Here is an 18157-nt window from a genome sequence, read left to right as displayed (position 1 = left end):
ATCATGAGTAGCACAATGATTTTGACATAAAGCGGATTTCCTCTGTTGACTGATTCATGTTCTGTAACTGGTTTATGCTGATCAGGGTAATGGAGCATTCAGAGCTTCTCTTGGCATGTGATGGGAATACACACTAGATGGGATGTCTGTCCATCACAGGGCAGTGTACATACATATTCAATCATGTCTAATAGTAGCTAATCCATGTACCATCATGTTTTACATTCTAAAATGCATATATTAATATGTTTAATAAACAATACAAAAAGTGACACAAGGGAAAATGTTAAATTTTATGCAATATGTTTCATTCTTGGGTTTTCAGGAAGTCATGCAATGCCTAATAAAGGTATAAAATCTGTATATTTGGGGAGAAAATAAGAAGTGTCAGTCCAGAAATGTTCTCTTCTATTACAAATTTATTTTGAGTAAGAAACAAGAAAGTGACAACAAACAACATGGCACCAAAAGTGCCACTGTTCTGTTCAATCTTCATTTAGCACCTGTATGCTTTGATTATATTCATATATTCATTCATACAAAAATGATTATGCTTGTCAGTCTAAAAACAAAAAAAAAAATGAGTAGAAATGTGAAATATGTGGATTATAAAAACTGCCTGTTCTACCCAGCATAAGTACCGTTTTGGCATTAATTAATTCTCCCTCTCAGGGTACCAATGTCTGTAACCACAACTCTAGTCTGGCCACATGTGCAGCTGTGTTCGATGGTAAACGCTTCTGACCATGATTGCTCCTCAGTCAACTTTAGTCCACAGTACCAGAGAAAATGATCATGAAAAAACTGTTTATAATCCTGTAAGTCAAACCCTGTTTCACATTAGTTTATCGTCATTTATTAATGAGTTTTACACACTTCAAAGGTGTACTGTAAATAACAGCCCTTCATTACTAGTTACCACAATGTTAAAAAGCTTCCCCTTATGTTTAAATGTTTTAGCTGTGGAAGCTCATGGTTGCAAGGATTTAAGAAAATACAACTCACTAACACCACTTCATAGCTGCCTTGTCAAAAACATCCAGAATCCTTTATAAACTTGATTTTTTATTTCTGTAAAAAAAAAATACTAGATACATGGGCTCTTGGTTGAAAACAGTATCTAATGGGAAACATGATTTTCATAATCTGCATTATTTAAACAAACAGAAACACACTTCTGCAGGTAGGTTATGCAGAAACCCAAACGTTTTTAAAGATCAAAAGAACCAGCGTTTGGGCAGGATGAATTTCGCCAAGGCAAATACTTTCATAGGATATAAAGAGGCCTCAGAGATTTTCCTATGTTAATCAGAGTATAGTGCTCCCTGCATTATTTGATAAATATTTGCAGGAAAAAAGTGTCAGGAAATGTTTACAAAAAACAGCGCAGTTGGGGAGGCTAGACCCTGTTTGTGAGAGTGAACTAACTTAAAAAAGACTTGATGTGCTAAATCTGAGTTGTGCAAGATGTCCAGCTTTATACAGAAACCCTGTTCCTGCCGGCAAGGATAGATGCCAATTATGAAGAGCTATCCTGCAGCAATACCAAGTGTTACATCTCAGTCGCTTACTGAATGAGGCTCACAGTTATAATATGATAAAGTCACATAGATAATTCATTCATTTACTCACACACTCACTGGTTCACTCACTCATCCCACACACACAGACACGCCTATCCTATGTTAACTTTCCTTACATGACATCCACAAAGAACTCGCTGGGGTTTCCCATGGCTAGGTGGAAAGACTGCCTGGAGGCTGTGAGCTCAGGTGGGACAGAAGCCAGATCACGTGTGGGTGGAGCTCCAGGTGGTCCTCCAGGATTAATAGGTGGAGGCAGGCCCGGGTGTAGCTGTGTGCCAGCTGTCTGTGGATGAGGAGCTCCCAGCGCTGGGTGCGGATGTGGATGCTGTGGTACCATCATTACCATCATGGGGTTGTATGGAATGGGAATGCCAGGTGGGTATGGGGCTAGATGAGGGGGAGGTGCCCGATGATGTGAGCGCTGACTAGCATGACTGTGCTCACTTGGTGTGGCTGAGCCATGGTCCCTCCTTAGGCTACGCACGGAATATTCAGATTCACTGCCGCTGCCTGAGCGCGAGTCAGCTCCGCCCCCGTTGGGAGATTTGTCGTCGCGGGTGCTGCCAGCCACAGTGCTTCCACTCTTACTACCCCTCCTCCTCTCACCCTCACTCCTTGTAGAGCCACTGCTCCGACTCCCTGAAGACACAGAGGGACAAGAAACCTTAAGTCATTAAAATGCATAAATTTCACACTTGCCAGGCAGGCAGGAGAAAGCTTCAAAAAGTACAAACACTTCCTTAGAATATGCCATATACCCAAATGCTGCAACACACCAAAGCGCTTGTGAAGTTAGTGTTTTTATACGTTTGTTTGACTCCTATTCAAAGGGGGTCACAGAGGGTCTAAAACATTTGATCAATAATGAGCTTTTTATTGGCTGAATCCAGAACATTAAAATCAATGTTCGTATGAATGAGTGGATGATATATGATATATATATCAACATTACTGTCCGTGTGCTATTTTAAACCCTTTTTGTTTAAAATTGGGGGATGGCATCTTGCAAAAACCGGAGCCAGAATCTGCACTGTGGAAACGACCATTTGCACAGAAGGTCCACCTCTAGCACCCCCGTAATGTAATGGACACAGACCTTATTCAGGACATTTGGGCGCACACACTGACATACCTGAAATGCAATTTACACACATTCTATCTCAAAGTGGCAATGACTGCATTAATAATTAATAGAAAAAAGTACAAATCACTTTTTCTAGTATAGTGATTTTACAGTTCTATGGAAAGCGACCTTAGAGTCATGACTGACTGAGCTACCATTTGCTAGCTAGTTAAATATATTCATCAATACTTTTAATGTAACAAAAGTATAAGTAGCTTGGGTAAAATGGCAACTGAAAATATACTAGTAAAAAGTAATTAGCACTTGCCCTTAATACAACTTATTCGCTTATTGGCAAAGAAATTGATTCATTAAGGGAAAAAAATTACATTTGCTGCTCTGCCTGATTTTCATAAAAGATAGAAAGAGTTATAATAAGTTAACCTAAATGAAGTGCACTCTTTTAGGTGCCACTCATTCAAAAGTAGCTTGAAAAGGTTTACCACAGTCATATGATCATTTTTTGTTTATGCAATCACTGCTTCCCTCAGGTTGGTTTGCTTGTTGTATTATTAGTATAAGACTGCTAGCTTTGACATAATAAAATTATGAGAATCATAAGAATAAGACATGTCTTTGCTGTAGTACTTATACTGTAGTACTCATTCATAGGTAGTATACATAACTGTCATATTGTCAAACTGTATCCACCAAACGCTTTTATCGAATAACTCTTTTAAAATGCATTAATTTCACTATTGAGGGTCAACTGAACACGATTCCCAAAAATAATACGTGGAAATGTATAAGTCCATTTCCCATTGTCTAACTTGGGACTGATGAAGGTTTATGCTTGTACTACAGCCAGCCACTAGAGGGCCTCAGGTGATATTTTGGCTGGACTTCTGAATCCCACGCACTAACAGACGATCACATAAGAATAGGAATACAGATTCAGGAAAGACGTGGTTTCTCACCCTCACTGTGCTGGCTACCCGTGCTGCCAGGGGCGTAACTGTAGCTGGAGAGCTCGTGGTACGGAGGCGGCTGGCTGTTGTAGGGGTGTGGATACTGGTATGGAAAAGAGTGGAGCAGAGGCCACGGTGTTGCCCCTGGTAATGGGAGAGGGGCCAGTGTGTCTTGGTCTGAAGCTCCACTAGAACCATCGTTATCATTGAGGGACAGGTTAGCCATGTCTGAAATTTAAGAAAAGAATAGGAGTGAGAACACCAGTGATTTAATAAAACAGAGTTGGTTAGATTAAAGCTAAATCAATGATTTGTTTATGTTTTAGAATTACTATACGTTTGATTTAAGATTCCAATGGATAACACTCACAATTCTCACAGTCACTGAAGTCTCCAAAGATGTAGTAGCACTGCTCAGAGAAGGTGATCTTATTGACAGTATGTCTAATGAAACCAGCCTTAAGGAGGTTACTAGCATATTTACGAGCCTCTCTGCGGTCCTGAAAGCCCTCTATGTGATGGTAAAGCCACTCGACCACATCAGAGCCTGCACAAAATAAATCACTGTTATCTATTCAGCCAGTTTAAACTAGCAGTAATCTCTATTTTTATTCACATGTAAACCAATAATGTTTTTTTAATGATACAGTAAATAGTCATTCCTAAGGATTAGCTAGGAATACCTGCTTAAAAGTCTACTTCAAAACATATTCTTACCCAAGAAAGCATTAGGGATAGTAATCTTTAGCCACATTCTGTCTCTCACTTCTAGACCTGACTCAGGAGAGGCCATAGCCTTTGCCACAGATGCCATATCAGAGTGAAGAGACAGGTTAAACTCATCAAAACCTATTGACAAATCACAACAAGAATAATATGAGGCACACGAGATAAGCGAAAGCCTTAAAGAAGTGAAAAGGCGTGGGGTGGGAATATGTAGAAAATCAGAGAATGAGAAGCAATCAACAAACTTTGACAAGTTAACGAACAAAAACAAGAGTTTAGATACGATATATTCATACGTTCAGTCTCAGTGACAGATGAGCTGGATGTGATTGTACTGCCTGGGTAAGGTGGGTACGCTCCCGTCATGGCTACTGAGTGAGTGACCCAGGCTGCAGGGTCTATAGGTCGGATAGGCTCATCTGGCAAAAAAAGGGAAACGAGAAACCGCTCACATCATGTATTATTTCTTCTTTCTTTATGTACTTCCTGTCAAGTAACAAATGCAATCAACATGCAATACAAGGTAATCTGACCCTCATAAAATCACTTAGTATAATACAGTGCAATTTTAAATTGAATTTGAAGGGACTTACTACGTGGAAGTGTAAAGTAGCCTTGAGGTGATGGGTCCCAGCATTTAGCCACTGTCAGAGTGATAGGTCTGAAACACATTTAGGCACACGCAAGTCATGTAATGCTATATATATATGTTTGCCTCCACATGCACAAAAAACAGTGGATGCCTCACCCTGGTTTGTGCACAATCTCCCGTAGAACCCTGACTGCGTCATCATTGCTCATGTTCTCAAAATTAATATCATTTACCTGTGAAGAAAAAGTACATTTGACACTATTCCACATTACACCACTTCCTATGCAAAGCTCATCAACTATAAAACAATTCTTAAATTCGATTAGATACCCAGTCAGATTAAATATAAAGATTTCCAGTTCCAGCTCCAATCAGACACACTGTTCATCTATAGCCACAGGGCTGTAAATCCTGTTTCAAATATACACTCACTAAGCAATTCATTATGTATTATAATAATACTGGACAGTATACATCTCAAATCTTTACAGTATGGATTCCACAGGATGTTGAAAACATTCCTCTGAGCTGGTGATAAGATAATACCTTTACTCGTCCACAGTAGGTCTAAATTCTAAGGTCCATGTTGACATGCCTGCATCATACAATTGCTGCAGATTTTTCAAGGGCAGTTTCATGTTGTGAATCTCCTGTTCTATCACATCCTAAAAGTGTTCTAATTCGGATTTGGTGTCTGGATGGTCTTGAAACCATCATATTGCATTATCAGCGTGTAAAATATTATTAAATGGTCAATTGGGGCCATGACGGGAAGCACACAGTCAGTAACAATACTCAAGTAAGCTGTGGAATTCAGTGATTCACGGGTATTAATTGGCCCAAAGTGTGCCAAGAAAATTCCCCACACCATTACACCACATCCATGAAGCTGCACATCCCTGTTATGCATTAGACCGCTGCACACAATTGATTAGATCATTGCATGAATGTGCTGGTGAAGTTTTTCCAAATTAAAGGCTCAGTGAGTAGATCATACATTGACATCCCGTCCAGCTATGCCCCCATTATGTGTGTGTGTGTGTGTGTGTGTGTGTGTGTGTAAGTGTGTGTGTGTGTGTGTGTGTGTGTATAGGTATGAACTGAAATGAACTGAAATTGTAACACAATCTTCTAAATCTTTTAAAACAATGAACAGATGAATGATTCCTTAACAGGTTTTCTGCCCTCCTTCTCTCTCGCATCCAAACCAACGCCTAATTTCTCTCTCACCTGAAGCAGCATGTCCCCAGGCTCGATTCGTCCATCAGCAGCTACTGCCCCTCCCTTCATTATAGAGCCAATATAGATGCCTCCATCACCTCTCTCATTACTCTGTCCCACAATACTGATGCCCAGGAAATTATACTTCTCTGTTAAACACATACATGAAAATAAACACAGCAGTCGGGTAACCAGTCAAGACTTTTAAGGAACATCAGCAATTAGATCTTTAATATGCACAAGGACAATACATAGGGAATGAAATGCAACAGGTTATGCTTTAATAGGGGGAAAAAAGTAAAAATCAACGGAAAGGCAATGTCATGCATCCTGAGGTAAAGCGGAGTAACAAGAACCTAGCTGGAGCTGCAGTGATAAAAATAGTTGCTGTTGATGTTATAGAAACATTTTCAATACTTTCTGAAACAATGTTGGTAAAAGTAAACCGATAAGACCGGATTAATAAAACTAAACAAGCGTTTGCCTCAAGAGAAAATCTCATGAATCTGAATGCACTGAAACGTACTAACCCATATTGAGAGTGACTGTGATGATATTCAGAGACATAGTTGAGTCTGTCACACTACTAAAGGATGATGCCTGCAAGAAAGTAAAAAAAATAGTAAGAAAACAGAATAGGAAACACTCAGGTCTGATGATAAAAGTGCACAGTACCCTCTCCAGCCTTGGAGGACGCTGTTTCCTGCGTCTGCGGTGGCGCTTTAGCAGTCTAGAGGCAGTGCTCTGTTCTGTTGAACTACTAAACCTGTGCACAACATTAACCTCAGCATCAGGCACACAGAGAAAATAAATCAGAAACACCACATCATTTAAACACTGACTCATTATCTTATTATCTTCAGTTTTTAAAAATCATAACAGCCCAAGCTTCAGTGCTTCCTTTCTTGTGTTTCCCATCTGCCTCTAACCTGCTCATGGTGTCATCATCATCTGAATCACAGAAGCTGGTGGTTTCCAGTTCACTGCTCATCACTGTGGTAGCACTTTCATAACCTGCCAAGTGCCTTTCCATACGTGACTGTCCATTTATACGTGGACCTAGTAAATATTAGTAAAAGTAAAAATGGAAAAATGAGTAAGAGTGAGATACATAGAAGACTGAGATAGATGTTGCTTATAAATATTCAGATCAACAGTTTAATATCTATCTGACAGTACACAGTTCCTATCTCACCATGCTCCATGCTTTCTCTGTGGCGAGGCCTCTCTCTCCTGAAGGACACGACAGACTCCGTCTCTGTCTGTTCATCCAGGGTCTCCACACTGCCTGCAGCGTTCGGACTGCAACACCAAGTAAAGACACACATGCATTCATTTCATGCTATGGCGTATGCGACTTTAAATAACTTGTATAAACTGTATAATGATCAAAGATGATCCTAAAGCTGCCAATATTTAGCAAAACATGGCAACACTGTTGTTAGTGTATGAAGCGTTGGATGTGCAGATACACAGAGCTAAAGGTCATGAAATCAACAGGGAAAGCGGTTATTAAGTGTTTATTCAACGTATTTCATATTTTAAATTTGTCCCAAATTAAACACCAACACTAACCATAGTCCTAGTTTTGTATTGAAAGTATGAGACAAACGTAGCTAAGACATCTATCCCTTTCAAAACCTTTTCGATATGCTTTAAACAGTATCCAGTTATTTAGTAGTCACAAACACTAGCTAATGTGATTTGGGGGACAAGATAATATACTGGGATCTAGAAAAATACAGAAAGCTTCACCTTGACATTGAATTGTATAAAGTAAATCCACCCTGAATAACCACAATTTGTATTAAGTTTTTGAATGCAGATTTTTACCAGAAAACTTTGCAAATGAATTTCAATCAGTAAGACAGGACAAATCCCACAGTTATGACATTTTAAAGACACATTTGCATAGCTAAACAGTATATTTTAAAGTAAATCAGAGATGTGATTGAACAGCACACTCTCTAGTCAAAATGAAAGAAAAACATCAAGTAGATTTTCATTTCTTTATACCGTTTGCTCATGGTGTAGCTAATCTGCTGCTGTGGTTTCCTTGAGCAAGGTACAGCCCAAGCCAGCATTTTTTCCATAAGTATGTGCATATCTATTACTCTTTTTTTCTCTTTCTATCATTATTACATGTTCACTGTGAAGCTTGCAATAAAAACTGAAATGCATACATAATACATCAACACACCTCAGTATTTAGATGAATTTGTTCAGCACCTTTGGCAAAGAAACGATTTGTGCCAGCGAGTTGTGTGGGCGAAGTCCAGTACAGTGGTGCATAGTTGGAATAAATACATGTAAATATTGTCCCTTCATTGCACCAACTTTAAACAACACTGTTGACTGAGATCATGATGCTGTGCCAGGGACAAATCCCTGGGTCAACAGTATTAAAGTAAAAGGGTTTAGGGGATGTTGAAAATGCCTACTGGAATGAGGGAGGTCTTGAGTCTCCGATGCCCCCAGTCCTCTCAGCTGGAGGAGGAGGAAGCGGGGGAGGAGGAGGTGATGGTTGAGCTCGGACCTCCACTGGAGGTGGCGCAGGTTCTGCTGCAGGAACATCTGACGACACAAGCTTAAAAAGAAAAAAAAAGAGAAGAGAATTAAGACAAGCTAATTTAATGTTCAAATACTAGCATATTGTCCAAAATACCAGGGGTTGACCTTGGATAAGACAGCGACACAGTTTCTTTCATTGCCACACTGTCAAATGTAATTTGTGGTGGTTTATTAGATAGAAACACTGCGGATAGAAATCACTCTCCACACTAAAAAAAATTTAAATCAGGCTTCATAAATGCATCCTTTTAAAGTCCAGGTAAATGTGGCAGTTAGTCTGTAGGTGAGAAGTGATTCTGAATGATACCATAAGAGTGAAAATATACAAAGAGAACTGATTTGATTGTAAAAAAAAAACAAATAAGAGTTTACGTCGCTGTTGCATGTGCTGTTTGTTTCATAGTTTAGGTTTATCTTCTTTTCCTGAGCACAACACACAGAAAGCAAAAAGCAGTATACTTCAGTAATGAACGCAGAGAAGATGCCTTCAAATGCTTTTAACGTCAACCAAAATTTCAGAGATAATCAAGTGAAAAATAAAAGTAAAAGTAATGGAGTGTAATCTATAAGAGCGGGTCAAGTTGTCCAGCTCCTGCTGGCTGGGATTCATGCCCGGAAGTCAGAGGCTCTAAGTAGGCGCTTTCTCACTCAAAGTAAATAAATATATCTGATAAACTGTACTGCATGCAATCAAAGAACTTTCTTAACCCTGTGAAATAAGGTTACTGTGTGTAAAGTCATGGTCCACAAGTCTGGTTTCAAATGAGCATTTATTAGAGTGGAGCCAGTTCTAATGCTTTAGTGAGCTTTTGAGTCTTCAAGTGCGGCGCACAATCATCTCACATTTAAAACACACGCTCAGTTTAAACAAGGATGCGAGACAAACACAGCCTTCTACTGCCAAGAGGCTCTGTCTGAGGCACCACATTTTTGAGCAAAACATCATAGACCTGTAAATTAGCATTTAATCGTAAATAAATAAAATTGTATGCTGATCCACGTGACCGTTTCTCTCACCAGTGATTAGTTCAGGTCAGATAGAGAGTGGCATTTGAGTATATGGGCACGATGAGCGTAAAAATGGCAGACAGGATGTTACTTTTTTCTCCTCCTTTTACTTTGTAAACACTCTCCTTCTGGCCATGAGAAATCACAGTCACGTGTTTTAAAAAGATTCCGCAACAGCCCATTTAGTGTTAGCGGTTTCAAGTAATTAAAGAAAATGAGTAATAAAAATCTAGGTTTTTTTTTTTGTTCCATTTTTATCCTCCAAGCAAATTCTTGAATGTCTTTAATGTAGTAGAGACCGCTAGAAATGAGGCTAAAAGCACTGCAGCATTCCGTTCAGTTGCGGTAGAATAAAAACCGAAGAGTCAGTTTTAACCTGGACAAACCTGTCGAGAAATCACATCAAACAAAAGCCTTAAACAGGAATGAGCACCGTGCTTTACCACAGAATCCAAAAAACTTAGATTATGCACATTTGTTATAGCCATTACTTACTAAAACAGAAAAGATGTAACAAATTCTCCTTCTCTTATACACAGAGATCTGTGTACTCTGTACTCTATGTTTTATAAATGAAATTAAAAGACTTTCTTGGGATGATGAGTTCAGATAGTGTGTGATACATTGAAAGATACATGGAAAGATATTTGTGAGAAATAGCACAAACAGGGCTGCAGGTTACAAATTTCCAATGTCTCTGAATGAGAGATAAAGAAAACAAATAAATCAGCACTTCAATAGCTGTCAGTATATAAGAAATGACTTGGTTTTGCCTGAGGCAGTTAGTCCTATTTAAAACTACTTGAGTTTATTAACTACACCTTTGCTATTCAAATGATAGAAATATTATTACCTGATATATGTTAAAATCAACCACCTTAATCTTTTAAAAAAGCATAAAATAATTAAATTTAAAGAGTTGGTGAGAGGCTAAGGACCTTTAAAGGGAGGAAATCACATGTATTCACCAGCCTTTTTAATAGGGTTAATGGATTCACTGCTATTGTGCACTCTCTCTCTCCAACGCACATGAAATATCCTGATGCTGGTATAGCGTTTCTGTCTAGCTGGGTTTGGTTTCATCCAAGCCTTTTGATTTGAGAACACGCTTTTCACTGGAAACGTCTAGCACAGAATGGGTTTCAGTGTGAAAGGCAAAGCCAGACACTTAAAGCTCTTCAGGGTTAGATTAAGAAACTAAACAAATGGAGTTGAAAAGGTGGATAAGAGTGCTGCTGTGTTTCAGTTAAACAATTCAAGTTTACTATAAAGTTTCTAGAAAAAGGCTTCAAGCTCAACTCAGAAAAAAACTTTTCCTTAGAATCCCAATCACAAGCACATGATGTAGTAAGCATTTAATGAAAGAAATGCGTATACAAAAGATACAAGAAAAATGCAGGAAACGAAGGAACATACCCAGGAAACCACTCGTCCATTAAAGCAAGGCAGCTTTGCGTTGTCATCAGAAATCTCTTCCTTGACCACTCTGGAAAGAGAAGTATTTAATCAGTAAAGGATTAATGGCTAACCCCACGTTTCTCGTTTAAATGCAGTAACTTCACAAACTTCATGTTAATACCCGATTCTGATCCATTACCCTCATCATCATAGCAACATACAGTATCCTACGAGCTTCTGCTGCTCCATAATGGTGACATTTTTAAGAACGTTTCTATCCTTGAACTGCATTCAAAAAATGTGATACCTTAGCAAATCAATTGAAGCAATACTGATTCCTGACTCATGACTGGTGAACTGGTAATGACTCATTAATGATGACTTTTGAATCCACATGTTTAATCATAATAACAGATAGTAACCGATCACGGGCAGCTGTGGACTCTTGTATGTGGAAGAGGGCAAAGAACATTTCTCTTCAAGTGTTTTACACTGCGCTATGATGCCTAGCATGAGCAGCTTTTCAAGAAGATTAGCCTTCACCCTTCTCTGATGGACACTGTCATATGATACATGAGAACAGGTCAGTGGTTGGGAACTGGCAGATGATTGGGAGAGAAAATGGGTGTAAGTGAAGTAAGAGTTGTTTTTTTTGCCATTTTGCACATAACTTTGTTCATGCCATAAATTAAAAAACAAAAACAACTCATTCCAAATACATTTTATTCTGCGCACACTATTTCTTTGTTATTTCAATTACACACAGTAATCCTGGAATGGGACACTCCCATCAGGACAGAAATGCCTCATTATAGGATAAAGGTGATTAGTCAGAGGAGCTTTGTAGTAATTTGCAGAGTCTCTTCCCACTAAGGCAAAGGTTCTCAACCACGCTACAAGAATTCGGTCTTTAAAATGCTTTATTGCAGAAAATAATATCAGTACTATGCCCCTGCACAGAATAAGAGTGTTACTGGTTTTGTGCTTATTTGTGACCTGTGTGTAGGTCAGTTAATAAAATTTTTCTGAAAATCACAACCACCACAGACAACCCTGAGAAATGTACTGTACTGTGCCTATGTTTTTTTTTAAACACGGTGTGCATTAGGGAGACTTCATTATGGCAGAAAATAAATGTCTAAAATTAATCTATGACTTAGAATCTCAACATCGAGTCTTACTTGAAAAACTGAACATCCATGCTTATTTATTATCCTGCATTCTCTCACCAGTTTGGTCCAATACCAATGTTTGCCAGTTCCCATCAGCCATAGCGCTCCCCTATGGAGGATATGGGCTAGTGTGTGCTTAATCAGAGACACCTGAAGCCATGACTACATCCTGTCAAACTGCTACCCAGGCAGTTACTGAACATAAACATATGAATGAATGCAAATGTAAATAAACTGATAACAGCTTTAAACCTTCACACAGCATGTTGTTCACATGAACACTTAAATAATCAGTATACTTTTAAAACCAGATGATGATCAGATTATTGATGAGATTGAGTGATATCCAAACTAATTCACAAAAAATGTGCACTTTCCCTTATTTAATTCGCTTGTTTTCATCTGTGTTTATATTCAGAATAATTATATTATTTAATATTTTACTTTAGAATTTAATTCATTTATTTCAGTTCATTAATCACTCTTTTTTTATTGTTTGGTAAGATGAAGGAGACATGGTCAATTTATTTATTTTAGTCTGGGACATTACATTTCTTATCACTTACATGGAGTTATGGATCGTGTTGTTGAAGAAACATACATGGAGTTATGGATCGTGTTGGAGTTACATGGAGTTATGGATCGTGTTGGAGTTACATGGAGTTATGGATCGTGTTGTTGAAGAAAAGCCACTGTGGGATTTTATTCAGTAAAAGCATCAGTGTTTGAAAGCATGTGCATTAAATACAGACATTACCACAGTCACATTGTGCTCAGCCTGTTGCCAATAAAATTACAGCCACAAGCAAACAAGGCTGTTTTCTTCATGTAAACATGAGGTTAGATTAACAAATGTGACTGTCATATTTAGTGTGTACAAACAAGCATATATATAGTGTGTGTATAACAACTATTGTATGTATATAACAACTTTTCAGTGAGAAAGAGGGCTAAGGCTTAGGCCACATTCCTCCTGATGCTCTGCAGACAAACTATATCTATAACAGTTTATTTCACGTCGCACTTTAGAACTCTTCCATCCAACAATACCGTGATTGACCAAAAAAAAAACTAGGACATACTGAAACACTTGAGAAAATCTCTTATGTATTACTCATTGTTATTCTCAAAGAAAGGGGAAACAAATTTTCCAAAAAACAGAGCAATTCCTCAACAGATGGAATAAATGTTTAAAATTAAATAAATGATTCAAAATTAATTAAATTTCTCCCCTAATCTTAGCCAAAAAATACTTCCGGAGCTCAATGCACTCCAGCATACTGCGTAAATCTAGGTTACGAGATATGGCGTTTCAAAAATAGACTGAAGCGCAAGAGAATGTGGGAACAGAGATATGCATCGGAGAGAGGGAGAGGAATGATCCTGCTCAAATCCAAGGCTACAGTGCTGCGGAAAATACATTAAGAACGAGACAAGATGAAAGTGGCAACCATCGACAACCATCCCCCATCCTTTCGTCCGTCTCTCTCTCTCTCTCTCTCTCTCACATGCACGCTCACTCTGCCCTCGTTGTGTTGATTCTGCCCAGACACCCAGCAAATGGCCTCTCTCCAACTCCACTACACCCCCGCCACCACACACACCATGCTCCAAACCTTCTCTACCACACACAGGCAGGCTGACAGCTGGCTCTGCACACAGCAATCAAAACAGCAGCATCAGAGTGATTCTACTTCCCTACGTTCCCCTCCACCACCATATCACCTTACAGCCCATCTATGCATTTCTGCACTTTAACAATAACACACACACACACACACACACACACACACACACACACACACACACACACACACACACACACACACACACACACACACACACACACACACACACACAGACAGACAGGCTACTCGACACCATAGAACTACTACAAGGAAATACAAAACTATGCCTGAAATTTAAATGCTGTAATCACTGCTTTACATTCAGTGAGAGTAGTAGTCTCCTTACTAACATACTACTGAGTCATGTCCAAAATGGTACATTACAGGTCCTCCATGAAGTTCACAGTGTGTACTGGTTTTCTTCCTGAGGTTCAAAGTAAGCTCACAGGTACCCCTTAATGTACTTGACGGAAAGGTCCTTACTGATGCAGACACAGCGGTGATCTTTTATTTGAAATCCCTGGCAACAGTGACGAAGATCAATTATTCCAGATGGAGCTGAAGGAATTTAGGAGCAACATGGTGGACGCTACATCAAAACTGAATATATTAATTGTCATTGGATGGATGGATGAATAGATGGATACTTACAGGTATTGTACAGGTACATAGCAACGAAATGCCTCTTAGCATTAGAATCATGCTAAAGCATTAGAATCATTAAGCAGCTTTAAGGTATTATTTTATGTGGGAGAATAAAAGTACTCAGTAATGCATATATTTCCAGTCTATGTTGTCAAGGCTACATAGCCTAAAGTAGAAAATCAAAGAATTTTGTTGAAGATTTTCTCCAATGTCTGCTTTTGACAAGGAAAAAGGACTGATGAAATGACCCTGAACTTACAATCCTTTCCTTATGGACAATAAAAATTGGAACAGGTTATCCCACCACACTAGGTGATTAGTGACATCAAATTCCCCAAATGTATTTTTAAGGATTGTGGACATCATATGCATCAGAATTTTGTGCTTTTTGGATGTCAACAAAGATTGAAGATTGAGGTGATTTGAAGCAAGAGTACTAACTGTACTGATGCTGTATCTACAATGTAGACCATTACACTTCTCTAATATACATATCTAATGTATTATTATGTATTGTTTATCTCTGTTTACCTGCCCAGGAGCTACAGATGGAAATTAACTAGTAGCTAAGCCTTCAGTTAAACACAATTTATTGTTTTAACATTAAAACATTAATGGTTTTTTTTTTTTTTTTTTTACTTACTAAACTTACTCATAAACAGACTAAGCTTTAGTAATAAGAACACTACACGTATTACCACCAAATGAGAGAAGAGTTGAGTTTTGGTGCATGTGAGACATTTCTGACAGGTCCACAGTACTGCATGAGCTTAATAAGGCCACATTCAGGATAAAGAGAGGAAGAAAAGAGCCCAAAGAGACTTGGCATTCACTCTAAAAAGTAAAGAAAGGAGGATTCGCAATATGACACACGAGAGAGGAATTGAAATTAGGGGAGTCTTGCCAAAAAAAAAAGTTTTCTCCCCTTTACAGATGTAGTTTAAAGGAAAATAAAGTGCTCTAGTCTGACCATGATCCATTGTTTTCTTTCTCAGGTTTATACTCACAGTGTTTTGTTTATGTTGTATAGATTAGTGGGTCATTTAAACCAAAGAAATAACATACATGTAAGTGATTAGACCGTGTTTTCACCAATCTTACCTCTTTCTAAAGGCACATGTATAATTAGTTTGACCCTCAAGTCGGATGCACATATTTCTGCAATGATCCTTTGCTACCTTGAAACAATACACTATAAAAGCTCGGTCTCCTCGGTGCCTGGTAAACAACCGGGTTTGTTAATCACAGTAACACTTTCTTGTATACTGTTATATCGCAGGATGAAACGTAGTGCAAAGTTTCTCTGGTCACTTTGTTGCGCTAGGCTTGGGCTCATGTCCATCCTCCACACACTCTCACACTCTCTCACTCACACACACACACACACACACACACACACTCACCCGAAGTCCTGGTCCATAGACTTGAAGAAGAATTTGTAGTTTGGTTTGTTCAACACTTGTTTGAAATCCAGCAAAGTAATTTTTTCCGCCGCTATAGGAATCTTCACCAAATATGGGGTCTCCTCTTCGTCAATGTGATAGATTATTTTGGTTTCTGCCATTTTTTCCAGCCACTTTTTCCTCCTCTTGTTCCTCAGAAGTATGGCAGAGGAAGCTAACCGGCTAACGCTAGCTAGCTAACAAGAGGTGGAGGAGGAGGAGGAGGAAGGGGCGACCCGAGTCGCAGTCTACCGAGCTTCTCCGGCCAAAGCTTTAAGAAAGAAAAAAGAAAAGTTTCAATCCTAAATCCGTGCGTCCTTCGCGTCTTTAAACTCGAACACGCATCCCGCTGTTTCTGGTTAACGCTACAAATTGTCTGTTTAAACAGAGAATAAGACGCCTACTTTTACTCGGGCGGCCCAGGCCAGCTACCCACCGCAACAACTTTTCTCCAACAACACCAGTGGAGGGGGAACTGGCGCTGCACCGCGTCTCCTCTCCAGCGCAGGCCAACGCGGCGTGTGACGTAACACAGCTCCAAATGCACGCGCGCTCCCGACCGGCTCCCAGTTCCCAACCTATCCCAGACATTCCCAATACCCCAATGTCAAACTAAAACATTAAAATACTGCGGAATATTCCACGCCCTGAGAATACAACCCTTTTTTTCGTAAACTAAATAAAATCATCTTTGCTAGTTTTAAGGCGATTTATACTGTATGTCTCAAGCATTATGGAGAACTTTCCCATAGATCTCTGAGCTTGTTTGTGGACACCTTACTTTCACACCCATATGTGGTTATTCACATAACTGTTGCCACAAATGTTATGATATCTTTATGGTACATATTTATATTTGCTATGGTTATAAAACTACAGTATACACAACTGTAATATAGAGTACTTACTAGGCACATCTGTAAAGAACTGAACTGCACCTTTGCATATTATTTATATTTTGTTTTTTTACCCTTTTTAGTCTAAGAGGCCTAAATCTGATCCAGTATGACATGGTTAGACAAGTTGTTATGGGGAAAAACTCCTGTCTTGCACAGTAGCCTGAGCTCAACCTCACTAAACAGCCATGAGATGAACAATGTTTGTACCCCAGAACTGCTCTTGTGGGAGAGTGAGCACAAATCCCCACAGCCATTCTACAAAATCTGGTAGACTGCATTTCCAGATGATTTCATGCTTGTATAAAAGCAAAGGGGGTTATATTTATAGTGGGTTGTGTAACAAGCCCAAAAGAGTGTGACTGCTGTTCACATACTTTAGGCAAAATAGTGTATTGAGATTTTACCCAAATACATGGGACTGAGGGTAGACGTTTGCATCTTCATTGGGTTCATGTTTATTAATTGGTGTAAAAATCCTAGTGAAAATCCATTACAGCCGGACCGGCATATCTGTCTTATTTGTCTTCATTTGCACTCCAGTTGACCTACTATTGATTTGTTTAAACATGCCTTATTGAGGTGCCCATTTACTTTGAAAGTTGTACATATATTTACTATTGTAAATCTTATCTAAGACATGAAAACATGTTGAAACTCCCAAACAGTTTGCTGAGAGCAGTGAAGCTATCAGTCAGATCAAGAAAACAGACTTCACATGAACTTAACCATAAAATACTAAGACTCGGAGAAGGAAATAATGTGTACTGTAACTGTTCATTATTACCAGGAGACCTGTTAAAAGAAATAAACGTGTACACATACATCACATTCAGAAATATAATATTTATTTATTTTTTCAATATTTATATGTTAACATATAAACCAATTTGCTCATTATGCAAGTGATCAGTCATCTGTTTCTCATTTTAAACTAAGGATAAAAAAGCTTGTATTCAGTGTATAAAATTCAAAACAAAATGGAAATTTCAGTTAAAACTTCTTCTTCTTCTTCTTCTTCTTCTTCTTCTTCTTCTTCTTCTTCTTCTTCTTCTTCTTCTTCTTCTTCTTCTTCTATTTGCATTGTTTTCTGCACCAAGAATGATACTTTTTTAAAGACATGTTATTCATCTACCTAAAAGCCTATAATGTTCCAAGTGACAGAAAACCAGGGCTCCACAAGCTAGATGTAATTTCCCCATAAATTTTTCCTCTTTTTTCACGGCCCTTCTCTGACTATT

At 38.7% G+C, this 18157-nt stretch overlaps 1 protein-coding gene across 3 annotated transcripts; it reads right to left on the bottom strand.

The window, feature by feature from the left end:
- Positions 1-399: 399 nt before the first annotated feature.
- On the bottom strand, positions 400-16580 carry dvl2 (dishevelled segment polarity protein 2). Of its 3 annotated transcripts, none has more exons than XM_027165000.2 (15): positions 16425-16580; positions 15982-16291; positions 11152-11221; positions 8598-8743; positions 7352-7458; positions 7086-7215; positions 6687-6922; positions 6166-6305; positions 5092-5168; positions 4937-5004; positions 4640-4762; positions 4335-4466; positions 3988-4164; positions 3627-3845; positions 400-2225 (listed from the first exon to the last, which is right to left on the bottom strand). In XM_027165000.2, exons 2-15 carry the CDS (start codon positions 16140-16142, stop codon positions 1696-1698), a joined length of 2316 nt encoding a protein of 771 aa, XP_027020801.1. In that variant the 5' UTR covers positions 16143-16291; positions 16425-16580; the 3' UTR covers positions 400-1695. The 3 variants fall into 3 exon arrangements, with proteins under 3 accessions (XP_027020801.1, XP_027020802.1, XP_047673889.1); XM_027165001.2 differs by having other exon boundaries at positions 6687-6756; positions 6832-6922; positions 15982-16548; XM_047817933.1 differs by having other exon boundaries at positions 16457-16475.
- Between the last annotated feature and the right edge of the window lie 1577 nt (positions 16581-18157).

Source organism: Tachysurus fulvidraco, chromosome 1, assembly GCF_022655615.1.
Source record: "Tachysurus fulvidraco isolate hzauxx_2018 chromosome 1, HZAU_PFXX_2.0, whole genome shotgun sequence".
Taxonomy (NCBI): Eukaryota; Metazoa; Chordata; class Actinopteri; order Siluriformes; family Bagridae; genus Tachysurus; species Tachysurus fulvidraco.
The sequence above is the reverse complement of the archived record's forward strand: the minus strand, read 5'-3'. Positions and strand labels throughout refer to the sequence as shown.

Excerpts from the sequence above, each read along its gene's own strand:
- dvl2 (XM_027165000.2), bottom strand. The coding sequence starts at position 16,142 with ATGGCAGAAACCAAAATAATCTATCACATTGACGAAGAGGAGACCCCA. Across the intron at positions 5,005-5,091 it reads GAGATTGTGCACAAACCAGG|ACCTATCACTCTGACAGTGG; the intron begins GTGAGGCATCCA and ends AATGTGTTTCAG. Across the intron at positions 4,165-4,334 it reads TATCCCTAATGCTTTCTTGG|GCTCTGATGTGGTCGAGTGG; the intron begins GTAAGAATATGT and ends TATTTTGTGCAG.